Genomic DNA, 13,033 nt, shown 5'->3' on the forward strand with positions numbered 1-13,033 from the left:
AACTAACTGAGCATCTTCTGAAACTCAACTTCAATCATTTTGATCTTGATGATGCAACTTTATTTGTCAAGAAAGTTGGAAAAACAGTTGTATATCTTGTGGTATATGTAGATGATCTTTTAATGACAGGGAACAATGAAAGCTATATTGCATCCATAAAGAAAGAATTAGGAAAAAGTTTTGAAATGACTGATTTGGGCTATGTTCATTACTATCTTGGCATTGAAGTAACCCAACATCCAACATCCAAAATCCATATTTCTTTCTCAAAAGGAATACATTGGAGATTTATTAAACATATTTGGCATGACAGAGTGCAATCCTCTTTCTACTCCAATGGAACAAAACTTAAAGCTCACATCTATTGAAGGAAAGGAATTTGAGGATGCAACAAAGTATAGACAGCTTGTAGGAAGTCTCATCTACCTCACTAGTACCAGACCAGACATTTCATTTGCTGTTGGAATCCTCTCCAGGTTTATGAAAAAGCCTTGTGAGGGACATTGGTCTGCTGCAAAAAGAGTTCTAAGGTACTTGAAGGGAACTCAAGACCTTGGAATCAAGTATACACAGGTGGACGACTTCATCTTGATTGGATACTATGATTCAGACTTCGATGGAGACAAAGAAACTGGGGTATCTACTTCAGGATATGCTATGAGTCTTGGATCAGGAGCTGTCTCCTGGAGATCACGCAAACAATCAGTTCCAGCAGATTCCACAACAGAAGCAGAATACGTGGCAGCAGCTGAAGCAATGAAAGAAATTGTGTGGCTCAGGAAAATTCTTGAAGATTTGCAGGTAAAACAAGTACAATCAACTCCACTCATGATTGATAACACCTCTGCAATAAAGTTGGCCAAGAACCCAAAGTTCCATGATCGTACTAAGCACATCAATACTAAATATCATCTGATCCGACATCATGTTGAGGCCAAAACAATCCATCTCCGTCATTGTTCCACAAATGAGCAAATTGCAGACATCTTCACCAAAGCGCTTGAAAGAGAAAAGCTTGAAAGATTCAAAACGATGCTTGGACTCACCAACATCCCTTCAGATTAAGGGGGGGAATGTTCACACCTAATCTTCAACGGTTGGGTAAACTGGAACGTGAACAGTCATCAAGAATATGAACTGATCCATCCCATTTATGTATATAAATGATAGTTATCTAATGAAATAATCAATCAGTTTTCTTCTGCCCATTCTGGAGTTACCCTGGCCTGACAGGTTTCCTATCAGAGGGCTAAGACTATTCAGTATTGGCTGGTTAGCTAGTAAAGAGCACTTGCTTGAGGGTAGGGGAAGATCAATTGTTTTTTCTGCAAGTGGCGAATACCTTGCAGTCTTGGTAAAATATGAGATCACAATTTTAAGGAAAGATGACAACTTCACAAGAGCTTTTCAAACCTTTTCTGCTTTGCCTGAATCCACGGTGTTGTTGCACGGCGTTTGGGTGGATCACTGGAACATTCTTGTAGTATCTGATAACTCAGATATTATATATTTTCTAAAATCAAATGAAGAAGAGCTGAGGGAGATTTCAAAGTGCCATTTACAAGCGGCAGGAAGAATTGTTGGGTTGTTTGTCTGGGAGTATAGTAGTGCAAAGATATCTGATGGGTATAGGATTATGGTTATTACGTCAGATTGCATTTTCCAGTGGATTGTAATTGATGAGAAAAATAGTGCAGTTAATCTCTTGAACAACAAACCCACTCAACAGTTGAAACTAAGACAACAACATCCATTAGGTATATCTTGTTGTTGTTTCCACAAGGAGCGTTCTATCCTAGTTCTAGCTGGGCCTACTAATGAAGATAGTGAAAGAGCTACTGTCGTTCCTAGACATCAATGTTAATGTGGTTAACAAGTTAAAAGAAACTGCTCTGGATATTGCAGAGAAGTTGCCATGTGCAGAACACGCATAAGAAATCAAAGACGCCTTGAAAGACGCAGGAGTTGAGAGTGCCAAAAACATAAACCAACCTAAGGATACAAGAGAACTCACAAAGACTGTCAGTGATATAAAGCATGGTGTACATACACAACTTATGCAGACAGTGACAACAAATAAACGAGTTACTGGAATTGCAAAGAAATTAAGAAAAATGCATAGAGAGGGTATACTGAATGCCACAAACTCTGTGATGGTTGTTGCTATTCTTATTGCCGCAATTGCTTTTGCGGCATTATTTACTGTGCCTGGTCAATATATGGGCACGGGCCCAAATGCTGGTGAAGCCCTTGTAGCCCACAAGATAGCATTTCAAATATTTGTCATCTTTGATTCACTGGCATTATTCGTATCACTGACTGTTGTGGTGGTTTCGATATCGCTAGTTGCATGGGAAACCAAGGCTCAAAAGCGGGTGGTTATTGTAATTAACAAACTAATGTGGCTGGCCTCTATTTGCATTTCTGTGTCTTTTATTGCCTTAGCTTACGTTGTTGTGGATCAACGTTCCAAGTGGGCAGCAATTGCCGTGACTTTAGTAGGTGGATCAATTATGCTTACGACATTGGCCATTATGTGCTACTTTGTGATCAGGCATCAGGTCTTTTCCCTGCCATTGCAAATGAAGGGGAACACTTCAAATAATCGAAAACATTGATATATTTCATAGGTGTCAGCTGCAATTGGTTTGCCATCGCGGGTACAAAGGAATCGATAAGCCAACTGCAAGTAATAATATGCCAAACCCAAGCGATAATGAGTGAGCATGCTGCCAAATATGTGAGAAAACATTTGCAAATTGACGCTCTCCAATACGCTGCTCCATGTACCATAACATTGCTTCAAGACTGCTCCAATGAATGCTTTGCGTATCCTATCCGAATCAAGGCATACAACAGAGCGCTATTCAAACGGAGCCAAAACAGCAGAAGACATAGGATTCGATTCCTATTTCAAGACTTCAGTTAATGATTCAAAGGGATCTGTACCCCAGCGTTTATCTCTTAATTAGCCGTCAGAGGATTTTAAGGGGGATGATCTCCTGTTTTAGAATAAAGAAATGACTCTATCTCTATGTTTGTAACTGCGGGTGAAACAACGCCCCTGTTTTGGGGTCGATTTGTTTTTCCCCTAGCAGCGTTTATTTAATGTATTAAAAAATCATTTGTAAGAGATTTTTGGAGGGGGAGAGAATTCTGAGAGGTGTGCGTGTAAGAGAAAACAGAGCTTCCATTGTACAGTCTTTGACAGAGATTTTAATGAAAATACACAGCTCTGGCTTCTGAGATTCCTGTGGTATGAGATTTAACATTTGTGTCCTCCTTTGTTTCATGTATAGCCTGTTATGTGTTCATTTCATTTCATGATCATTTCCAATTGAACAAATGAAGTGTTAAGGTAGAATTCATATTTTGTATGCTCTACCTTTAAGTTTGTTCATATTTAATGTTGTCTTCTGTTTGACAAGGATTCATCCTCCATGCCCTTGTCAGCTCCTCAGCAGTCTTGCCATTCCATTTAATCTCAATTTGATGTTAAACTTTCTTGCCTACCTTGCCTCAGGAGACAATCTGTGTTTTTTATTACATTTCTCTGTTCAAGCTATGTCTTTGCTCCATGCAGCCCAGAAAAACCCCATCATTTTATTAAAAACCCCTTTTTTATCAATTTAGTAGCCTAAAATCAGTTTCTTTTAAAGTCATCTCAGCCCGTTTTAGAAAACATTTTGCTGAGATAGACTGGAGAGAGCCCTCTCCTGTCCTCGTAGGGCTAGCTACGAGGCTGAGCGTGGTATGATGTTGCCTCGAGTTTTGCCTTCCTCAGCCTGAGGCAAATTCGAGCGTTAACATATTGGCGACCATACTGGGGAAGACTTCCCCGGTATAGGATGACAAAGTGCAGATTTGATGCTGATGGTGGACAACAGTCAGACACATATGCAGGCTGAAACATTCACCTGGCGACTCCAACTCGATCCAGACAGTCCAACGCTTGCTAATCCATTCATGCAATGGTAGGGTATGTGGCAAACCCTGCCCTGTGTGAAGCTGTAGAAGAAGTAAGAAATCAGTTAGCAGATTCTGAAATTAATGAAGATATTTTCAGTGCCTTGCTTCAATGTTTGAAATCTCCAAAGTTCCCTCTTGAAGCCAAAACTCGTGTTTGTGAATTAGTTGTTGAAAGAGTTGAGAAGGAGATTCAGTGTTTAGATGAGCAGATCCAGTCATATGATTTCCAAGACCCTAAAAAGTTCTTGGAAATCCTTCCTCCATTGAAACAAGAAATCATAGAATTGCCTACAGATGTTTACATGGACAGTGTGCAGCTGGAAGTATGTATTGCAGAGTTGGGGCAGCCAACAGAGTCCGGTTTCCGTGATCCAATCGCAACATACATGGACACGTTTTTCAGTTTGATTGATAGATCAGGCTGTCTTGTACGTGACCAAGCTCATTACGTGCATGAAGGGCTACCAACAATTACATCTGTGTCCTCATGGAAGCATTCTCGAGTGGCATCATTTTCAGGTTTACTTGAATGGTTGATCTGGCATTTCAGTATTACCTGATCTATTGTTTTTTACAACAAAGTAGGGTAGATTTTGTAAATAAATAAGTAGCCAAAAGGCAGCATTTTGTTCCAGTTTCATTACAATTTAGTTTGAAGTTTGTCGAATTAGTCTTTCAATCAATTCAGTCAGTTTCCAGTTAATAAGTTGAGTCTTCAGTTGTGTTGATTTGTTGAAATAATGGACTCCATTGCCCAATGGATGGAGGCACTGTCTGCTCTCCCAAAGTTCTGCGGTTCTTGGCACCTCCAAAAAGTGGCAGCTGCCATCCCCATTGGAGCCGATGTTAGACTCCGTCTTCTCAAAGTCCTCTGTCAGAGTCAAATTTGACAGGTGGCAAAGGAAGAGTGACTGTTGTGTAACTTGTATCTAGTAATATTAATCATGAAAATCCATGCTCTTTTACTTGGTCTGCCGAAAGAGAGAGGCAACTTCTTGGAATTTACTGGTGCAAGTCCTTAGGGCATAGGCATGTTTTTACAACAGATCCAAAAGGAGGATTAAAATTGTGGAGGTTGGAGTACACATTTAGAGAAGTCAATGGTTGGAGGGGATCCATCAAAAGAGTATCAGGCATCTTTAGTTGCTGATTTCACATCAGCATTCTTGGCACGGATTATATGTATTGATGTGAGCCTTGTGGATCAGCTACTTGTTTGTGGTGATCAGCGGGGAAATATCATTGCTTTTGAATTTCCAGTGAGATTGATCGATCTTGAAAACTCAATTATGCCAGAGAAGTTTCAAACATTTTTCTCATTTAAAGGAGCCCATGGTATCTCAAGTGTGGTTAGCATTTCAGTTGCCAGATCAAATGGAAATCAAATCTGTATATGTTCGACAGGGAAGAATAGATGCATCTGTGACTTTATTTTTGATAAAGGTGCCATTGGAAACTAATCAAATAAATTGATTTTTGCTGGAATAAAAAATGTCCCAGAAATTACTTTGACTACGAGGAAGCCTCAAGTGGTTCTAAGCAGAGAAGCGAACGGTGTCACAATCTCCACAGTGTCTCGGCATCTCAGTGAATACTTCATGGAGGGTTTCTTATTTACTTCTTGAGCAACCATTGGATGAATTAACGGTAGAATATTAGGATGGCATCTTCAAAGAAATCTCATTCGAGAACATTATTTGCAACACAATATCATGCTCAGAAGTATTCTGGACTCGTGGATGCTTCTTGTATAAAGGATGAAGAAATTAATCGTAACCATAGAAGTATCTTCCCCTGGTTTCCTATCAGAGGGCTGAGACTATTCAGTATTGGCTGGTTAGCTAGTAAAGAGCACTTGCTTGAGGGTAGGGGAAGATCAATTGTTTTTTCTGCAAGTGGCGAATACCTTGCAGTCTTGGTAAAAAATGAGATCACAATTTTAAGGAAAGATGACAACTTCACAAGAGCTTTTCAAACCTTTTCTGCTTTGCCTGAATCCAAGTTGTTGTTGCACGGCGTTTGGGTGGATCATTGGAACATTCTTGTAGTATCTGATAATTGAGATATTATATATTTTCTAAAATCAAATGAAGAAGAGCTGAGGGAGATTTCAGAGTGCCATTTACAAGCGGCAGGAAGAATTGTTGGGTTGTTTGTCTGGGAGTATAGTAGTGCAAAGATATCTGATGGGTATATGATTATGGTTATTACATCAGATTGCATTTTCCAGTGGATTGTAATTGATGAGAAAAATAGTGCAGTTAATCTCTTGAACAACAAACCCACTCAATAGTTGAAACTAAGACAACAACATCCATTAGGTATATCTTGTTGTTGTTTCCACAAGGAGCGTTCTATCCTAGTTCTAGCTGGGCCTACTAATGAAGATAGTGAAAGAGCTGCTGTCGTGCCCAGACATCAATGTTAATGTGGTTAACAAGTTAAAAGAAACTGCTTTGGATATTGCAGAGAAGTTGCCATGTGCAGAACACGCATCAGAAATCAAAGACGCCTTGAAAGACGCAGGAGATGAGAGTGCCAAAAACATAAACCAAGCTAAGGATACAAGAGAACTCACAAAGACTGTCAGTGATATAAAGCATGGTGTACATACACAACTTATGCAGACAGTGACAACAGATAAATGAGTTACTGGAATTGCAAAGAAATTAAGAAAAATGCATAGAGAGGGGATACTGAACGCCACAAACTCCGTGACGGTTGTTGCTGTTCTTATTGCCGCAATTGCTTTTGCGGCATTATTTACTGTGCCTGGTCAATATATGGGCGCGGGCCCAAATGCTGGTGAAGCCCTTGTAGCCCACAAGATAGCATTTCAAATATTTGTCATCTTTGATTCACTGGCATTATTCGTATCACTGGCTGTTGTGGTGGTTCCGATATCGCTAGTTGCATGGGAAACCAAGGCTCAAAAGCGGGTGGTTATTGTAATTAACAAACTAATGTGGCTGGCCTCTATTTGCATTTCTGTCTCTTTTATTGCCTTAGCTTACGTTGTTGTGGATCAACGTTCCAAGTGGGCAGCAATTTCTGTGACTTTAGTAGGTGGATCAATTATGCTTACAATATTGGCCATTATGTGCTACTTTGTGATCAGGCATCAGGTCTTTTCCCTGCCATTGCAAATGAAGGGGAACACTTCAAATAATCGAAAACATTGATATATTTCATAGGTGTCAGCTGCAATTGGTTTGCCATCGCGGGTACAAAGGAATCGATAAGCCAACTGCAAGTAATAATATGCCAAACCCAAGCGATAATGAGTGAGCATGCTGCCAAATATGTGAGAAAACATTTGCAAATTGACGCTCTCCAATACGCTGCTCCATGTACCATAACATTGCTTCAAGACTGCTCCAATGAACGCTTTGCGTATCCTATCCGAATCAAGGCATACAACAAAGCGCTATTCAAACGGAGCCTAAACAACAGAAGACATAGGATTTGATTCCTATTTCAAGACTTCAGTTAATGTTTCAAAGGGATCTGTGCCCCAGCATTTATCTCTTAATTAGCCATCAGAGGATTTTAAGGGGGACGATCTCCTGTTTTAGAATAAAGAAATGACTCTCTCTCTATTTTTGTAACTGCAGGTGAAACAACGCCCCTGTTTTGGGGTCGATTTGTTTTTCCCCTAGCAGCGTTTATTTAATGTATTAAAAAATCATTTGTAAGAGATTTTTGGAGGGGGAGAGAATTCTGAGAGGTGTGCGTGTAAGAGAAAACAGAGCTTCCATTGTACAGTCTTTGACAGAGTTTTTAATGAAAATACACAGCTCTGGCTTCTGAGATTCCTGTGGTATGAGATTTAACATTTGTGTCCTCCTTTGTTTCATGTATAGCCTGTTATGTGTTCATTTCATTTCATGACCATTTCCAATTGAACAAATGAAGTGTTAAGGTAGAATTCATATTTTGTATGCTCTGCCTTTAAGTTTTTTCATATTTAATGTTGTCTTCTGTTTGACAAGGATTCATCCTCCATGCCCTTGTCATCTCCTCAGCAGTCTTGCCATTCCATTTAATCTCAATTTGATGTTAAACTTTCTTGCCTACCTTTCCTCAGGAGAGAATCTGTGTTTTTGATTACATTTCTCTGTTCAAGCTATTTCTTTGCTCCATGCAGCCCAGAAAAACCCCATCATTTTATTAAAAACCCCTTTTTTATCAATTTACTAGCCTAAAATCAGTTTCTTTTAAAGTCATCTCAGCCCCTTTTAGAAAACTTTTTGCTGAGATAGACTGGAGAGAGCCCTCTCCTGTCCTCGTAGGGCTAGCTACGAGGCTGAGCGTGGTATGATGTTGCCTCGAGTTTTGCCTTCCTCAGCCTGAGGCAAATTCGAGCGTTAACATATTGGCGACCATACTGGGGAAGACTTCCCCGGTATAGGATGACAAAGTGCAGATCTGATGCTGATGGTGGACAGCAGTCACACACATATGCAGGCTGGAACATTCACCTGGCGACTCCAAATCGATCCAGACAGTCCAACGCTTGCTGATCCTTTCATGCAATGGTAGGGTATGTGGCAAACCCTGCCCTGTGTGAAGCTGTAGAAGAAGTAAGAAATCAGTTAGCAGATTCTGAAATTAATGAAGATTTTTTCAGTGCCTTGCTTCAATGTTTGAAATCTCCAAAGTTCCCTCTTGAAGCCAAAACTCTTGTTTGTGAATTAGTTGTTGAAAGAGTTGAGAAGGAGATTCAGTGTTTAGATGAGCAGATCCAGTCATATGATTTCCAAGACCCTAAAAAGTTCTTGGAAATCCTTCCTCCATTGAAACAAGAAATCATAGAATTGCCTACAGATGTTTACATGGATAGTGTGCAGCTGAAAGTATGTATTGCAGAGTTGGGGCAGCCAATAGGGTCTGGTTTCCGCGATCTAATGGCAACATACATGGACACGTTTTTCAGTTTGATTGATAGATCAGGCTGTCTTGTACGTGACCAGGCTCATTACGTGCATGAAGGGCTACCAGCAATTACATCTGTGTCCTCGTGGAAGCATTCTCGAGTGGCATCATTTTGAGGTTTACCTGAATGGTTGATCTGGAATTTTAGTATTACCTGATCTATTGTTTTTTACAGCAAAGTAGGGTAGATTTTGTAAATAAATAAGTAGCCAAAAGGGAGCATTTTGTTCCAGTTTCATTACATTTTAGTTTGAAGTTTGCCGAATTAGTCTTTCAATCAATTCAGTCAGTTTCTAGTTAATAAGTTGAGTCTTCAGTTGTGTTGATTTGTTGAAATAATGGACTTCCATTGCCCAATGGATGGAGGCATTGTCTGCTCTCCCAAAGTTCTGCGGTTCTTGGCACCTCCAAAAAGCGGCAGCTGCCATCCCCATTGGAGCCGATGTTAGACTCCGTCTTCTCAAAGTCCTCTATCAGAGTCAAATTTGACAGGTGGCAAAGGAAGAGTGACTGTTGTGTAACTTGTATCTAGTAATATTAATCATGAAAACCCATGCTCTTTTACTTGGTCTGCTAAAAGAGAGAGGAAACTTCTTGGAATTTACTGGTGCAAGTCCTTAGGGCATAGGCATGTTTTTACAACAGATCCAAAAGGAGGATTAAAATTGTGGAGGTTGGAGTACACATTTAGAGAAGTCAATGGTTGGAGGGGATCCATCAAAAGAGTATCAGGCATCTTTAGTTGTTGATTTCACATCAACATTCTTGGCACGCATTGTATGTATTGATGTGAGCCTTGTGGATCAGCTACTTGTTTGTGGTGATCAACGGGGCAATATCGTTGCTTTTGAATTTCCAATGAGATTGATCGATCTTGAAAACTCAATTATGCCAGAGAAGTTTCAAACATTTTGCTCATTTAAAGGAGCCCATGGTATCTCAAGTGTGGTTAGCATTTCAGTTGCCAGATCAAATGGAAATCAAATCTGTATATGTTCGACAGGGAAGAATAGATGCATCTGTGACTTTATTTTTGATAAAGGTGCCATTGGAAACTACTCAAATAAATTGATTTTTGCTGGAATAAAAAATGTCCCAGAAATTACTTTGACTACGAGGAAGCCTCAAGTGGTTCTAAGCAGAGAAGAAACCGGTGTCACAATCTCCACAGTGTCTCGACATCTCAGTGAATACTTTATGGAGGGTTTCTTATTTACTTCTTGAGCAACCATTGGATGAATTAACGGTAGAATATTAGGATGGTATCTTCAAAGAAATCTCGTTCGAGAACATTATTTGGAACACAATATCATGCTTAGAAGTATTCTGGACTCGTGGATGCTTCTTGTATAAAGGATGAAGAAATTAATCGTAACCATAGAAGTATCTTCCCCTGGTTTCCTATCATAGGGCTAAGACTATTCAGTATTGGCTGGTTAGCTAGTAAAGAGAACTTGCTTGAGGGTAGGGGAAGATCAATTGTTTTTTCTGCAAGTGGCGAATACCTTGCAGTCTTGGTAAAAAATGAGATCACAATTTTAAGGAAAGATGACAACTTCACAAGAGCTTTTCAAACCTTTTCTGCTTTGCCTGAATCCAAGGTGTTGTTGCACGACGTTTGGGTGGATCACTGGAACATTCTTGTAGTATCTGATAACTCAGATATTATATATTTTCTAAAATCAAATGAAGAAGAGCTGAGGGAGATTTCAAAGTGCCATTTACAAGCGGCAGGAAGAATTGTTGCGTTGTTTGTCTGGGAGTATAGTAGTGCAAAGATATTTGATGGGTATAGGATTATGGTTATTACGTCAGATTGCATTTTCCAGTGGATTGTAATTGATGAGAAAAATAGTGCAGTTAATCTCTTGAACAACAAACCCACTCAACAGTTGAAACTAAGACAACAACATCCATTAGGTATATCTTGTTGTTGTTTCCACAAGGAGCGTTCTATCCTAGTTCTAGCTGGGCCTACTAATGAAGATAGTGAAAGAGCTACTGTCGTGCCCAGACATCAATGTTAATGTGGTTAACAAGTTAAAAGAAACTGCTCTGGATATTGCAGAGAAGTTGCCATGTGCAGAACACGCATCAGAAATCAAAGACGCCTTGAAAGACGCAGGAGCTGAGAGTGCCAAAAACATAAACCAACCTAAGGATACAAGAGAACTCACAAAGACTATCAGTGATATAAAGCATGGTGTACATACACAACTTATGCAGACAGTGACAACAGATAAACGAGTTACTGGAATTGCAAAGAAATTAAGAAAAATGCATAGAGAGGGGATACTGAACGCCACAAACTCCGTGACGCTTGTTGCTGTTCTTATTGCCGCAATTGCTTTTGCGGCATTATTTACTATGCCTGGTCAATATATGGGCGTGGGCCTAAATGATGGTGAATCCCTTGTAGCCCACAAGATAGCATTTCAAATATTTTTCATCTTTGATTCACTGGCATTATTCGTATCACTGACTATTGTGGTGGTTCCGATATTGCTAGTTGCATGGGAAACCAAGGCTCAAAAGCGGGTGGTTATTGTAATTAACAAACTAATGTGGCTGGCCTCTATTTGCATTTCTGTGTCTTTTATTGCCTTAGCTTACGTTTTTGTGGATCAACGTTCCAAGTGGGAAGCAATTGTCATGACTTTAGTAGGTGGATCAATTATGCTTACGACATTGGCCATTATGTGCTACTTTGTGATCAGGTATCAGGTCTTTTCCCTACCATTGCAAATGAAGGGGAACACTTCAAATAATCGAAAACATTGATATATTTCATAGGTGTCAGCTACAATTGGTTTGCCATCGCGGGTACAAAGGAATCGATAAGCCAATTGCAAGTAATAATATGCCAAACCCAAGCGATAATGAGTGAGCATGCTGCCAAATGTGTGAGAAAACATTTGCAAATTGACGCTCTCCAATACGCTGCTCCATGTACCATAACATTGCTTCAAGACTACTCCAATGAACGCTTTTCGTATCATATCCGAATCAAGGCATACAACAGAGCGCTATTCAAATGGAGCCAAAACAGCAGAGGACATAGGATTTGATTCGTATTTCAAGGCTTCAGTTAATGATTCAAAGGGATCTGCGCCCTAGCATTTATCTCTTAATTAGCCATCAGAGGATTTTAAGGGGGACGATCTCCTGTTTTAGAATAAAGAAATGACTCTATCTCTATTTTTGTAACTGCAGGTGAAACAACGCCCCTGTTTTGGGGTCGATTTGTTTTTCCCCTAGCAGCGTTTATTTAATGTATTAAAAAATCATTTGTAAGAGATTTTTGGAGGGGGAGAGAATTCTGAGAGGTGTGCGTGTAAGAGAAAACAGAGCTTCCATTGTACAGTCTCTGACAGAGATTTTAATGAAAATACACAGCTCTGGCTTCTGAGATTCCTGTGGTATGAGATTTAACATTTGTGTCCTCCTTTGTTTCATGTATAGCCTGTTATGTGTTCATTTCATTTCATGATCATTTCCAATTGAACAAATGAAGTGTTAAGGTAGAATTCATATTTTGTATGCTCTGCCTTTAAGTTTGTTCATATGTAATGTTGTCTTCTGTTTGACAAGGATTCATCCTCCATGCCCTTGTCAGCGCCTCAGTAGTCTTTCCATTCCATTTAATCTCAATTTGATGTTAAACTTTCTTGCCTACCTTGCCTCAGGAGACAATCTGTGTTTTTGATTACATTTCTCTGTTCAAGCTGTTTCTTTGCTCCATGCAGCCCAGAAAAACCCCATCATTTTATTAAAAACCCCTTTTTTATCAATTTACTAGCCTAAAATCAGTTTCTTTTAAATTCATCTCAGCCCCTTTTAGAAAACTTTTTGTTGAGATAGACTGGAGAGAGCCCTCTCCTGTCCTCGTAGGGCTAGCTACGAGGCTAAGCATGGTATGATGTTGCCTCGAGTTTTGCCTTCCTCAGCCTGAGGCAAATTCGAGCGTTAACACATACTATAAGGTTCTAGAAGTACAATTATTTCAATGATTTGTCTATCAATATAGCTTCATATCAAAGATCTCATCTAGTGGAAGCATCAATACATCCGCCTCAACTACTGCCAACATGATCAAGGTGAAGATTTCATCTTCACATCTCAAGTATTT

At 39.7% G+C, this 13,033-nt stretch overlaps 1 protein-coding gene and 2 pseudogenes across 1 annotated transcript; all 3 read left to right on the plus strand.

Moving 5' to 3' along the window:
- Nucleotides 1-2,057: 2,057 nt before the first annotated feature.
- Nucleotides 2,058-2,618, plus strand: LOC149246410 (ankyrin repeat-containing protein At2g01680-like). The gene has a single exon (XM_089441297.1). It carries the CDS (start codon nt 2,058-2,060, stop codon nt 2,616-2,618), a length of 561 nt encoding a protein of 186 aa, XP_089297423.1.
- A 3,732-nt stretch (nt 2,619-6,350) lies between these two features.
- Nucleotides 6,351-7,151, plus strand: LOC149246411 (ankyrin repeat-containing protein At2g01680 pseudogene; annotated as a pseudogene).
- Nucleotides 7,152-10,884: 3,733 nt separating this feature from the next.
- Nucleotides 10,885-11,685, plus strand: LOC149246412 (ankyrin repeat-containing protein At2g01680 pseudogene; annotated as a pseudogene).
- The last annotated feature ends 1,348 nt before the right edge of the window (nt 11,686-13,033 follow it).

This window comes from Pinus tabuliformis, chromosome 7, assembly GCF_031772625.1.
Source record: "Pinus tabuliformis cultivar Carrire ecotype Pingquan chromosome 7, CPIR1, whole genome shotgun sequence".
Lineage (NCBI taxonomy): Eukaryota > Viridiplantae > Streptophyta > Pinopsida > Pinales > Pinaceae > Pinus > Pinus tabuliformis.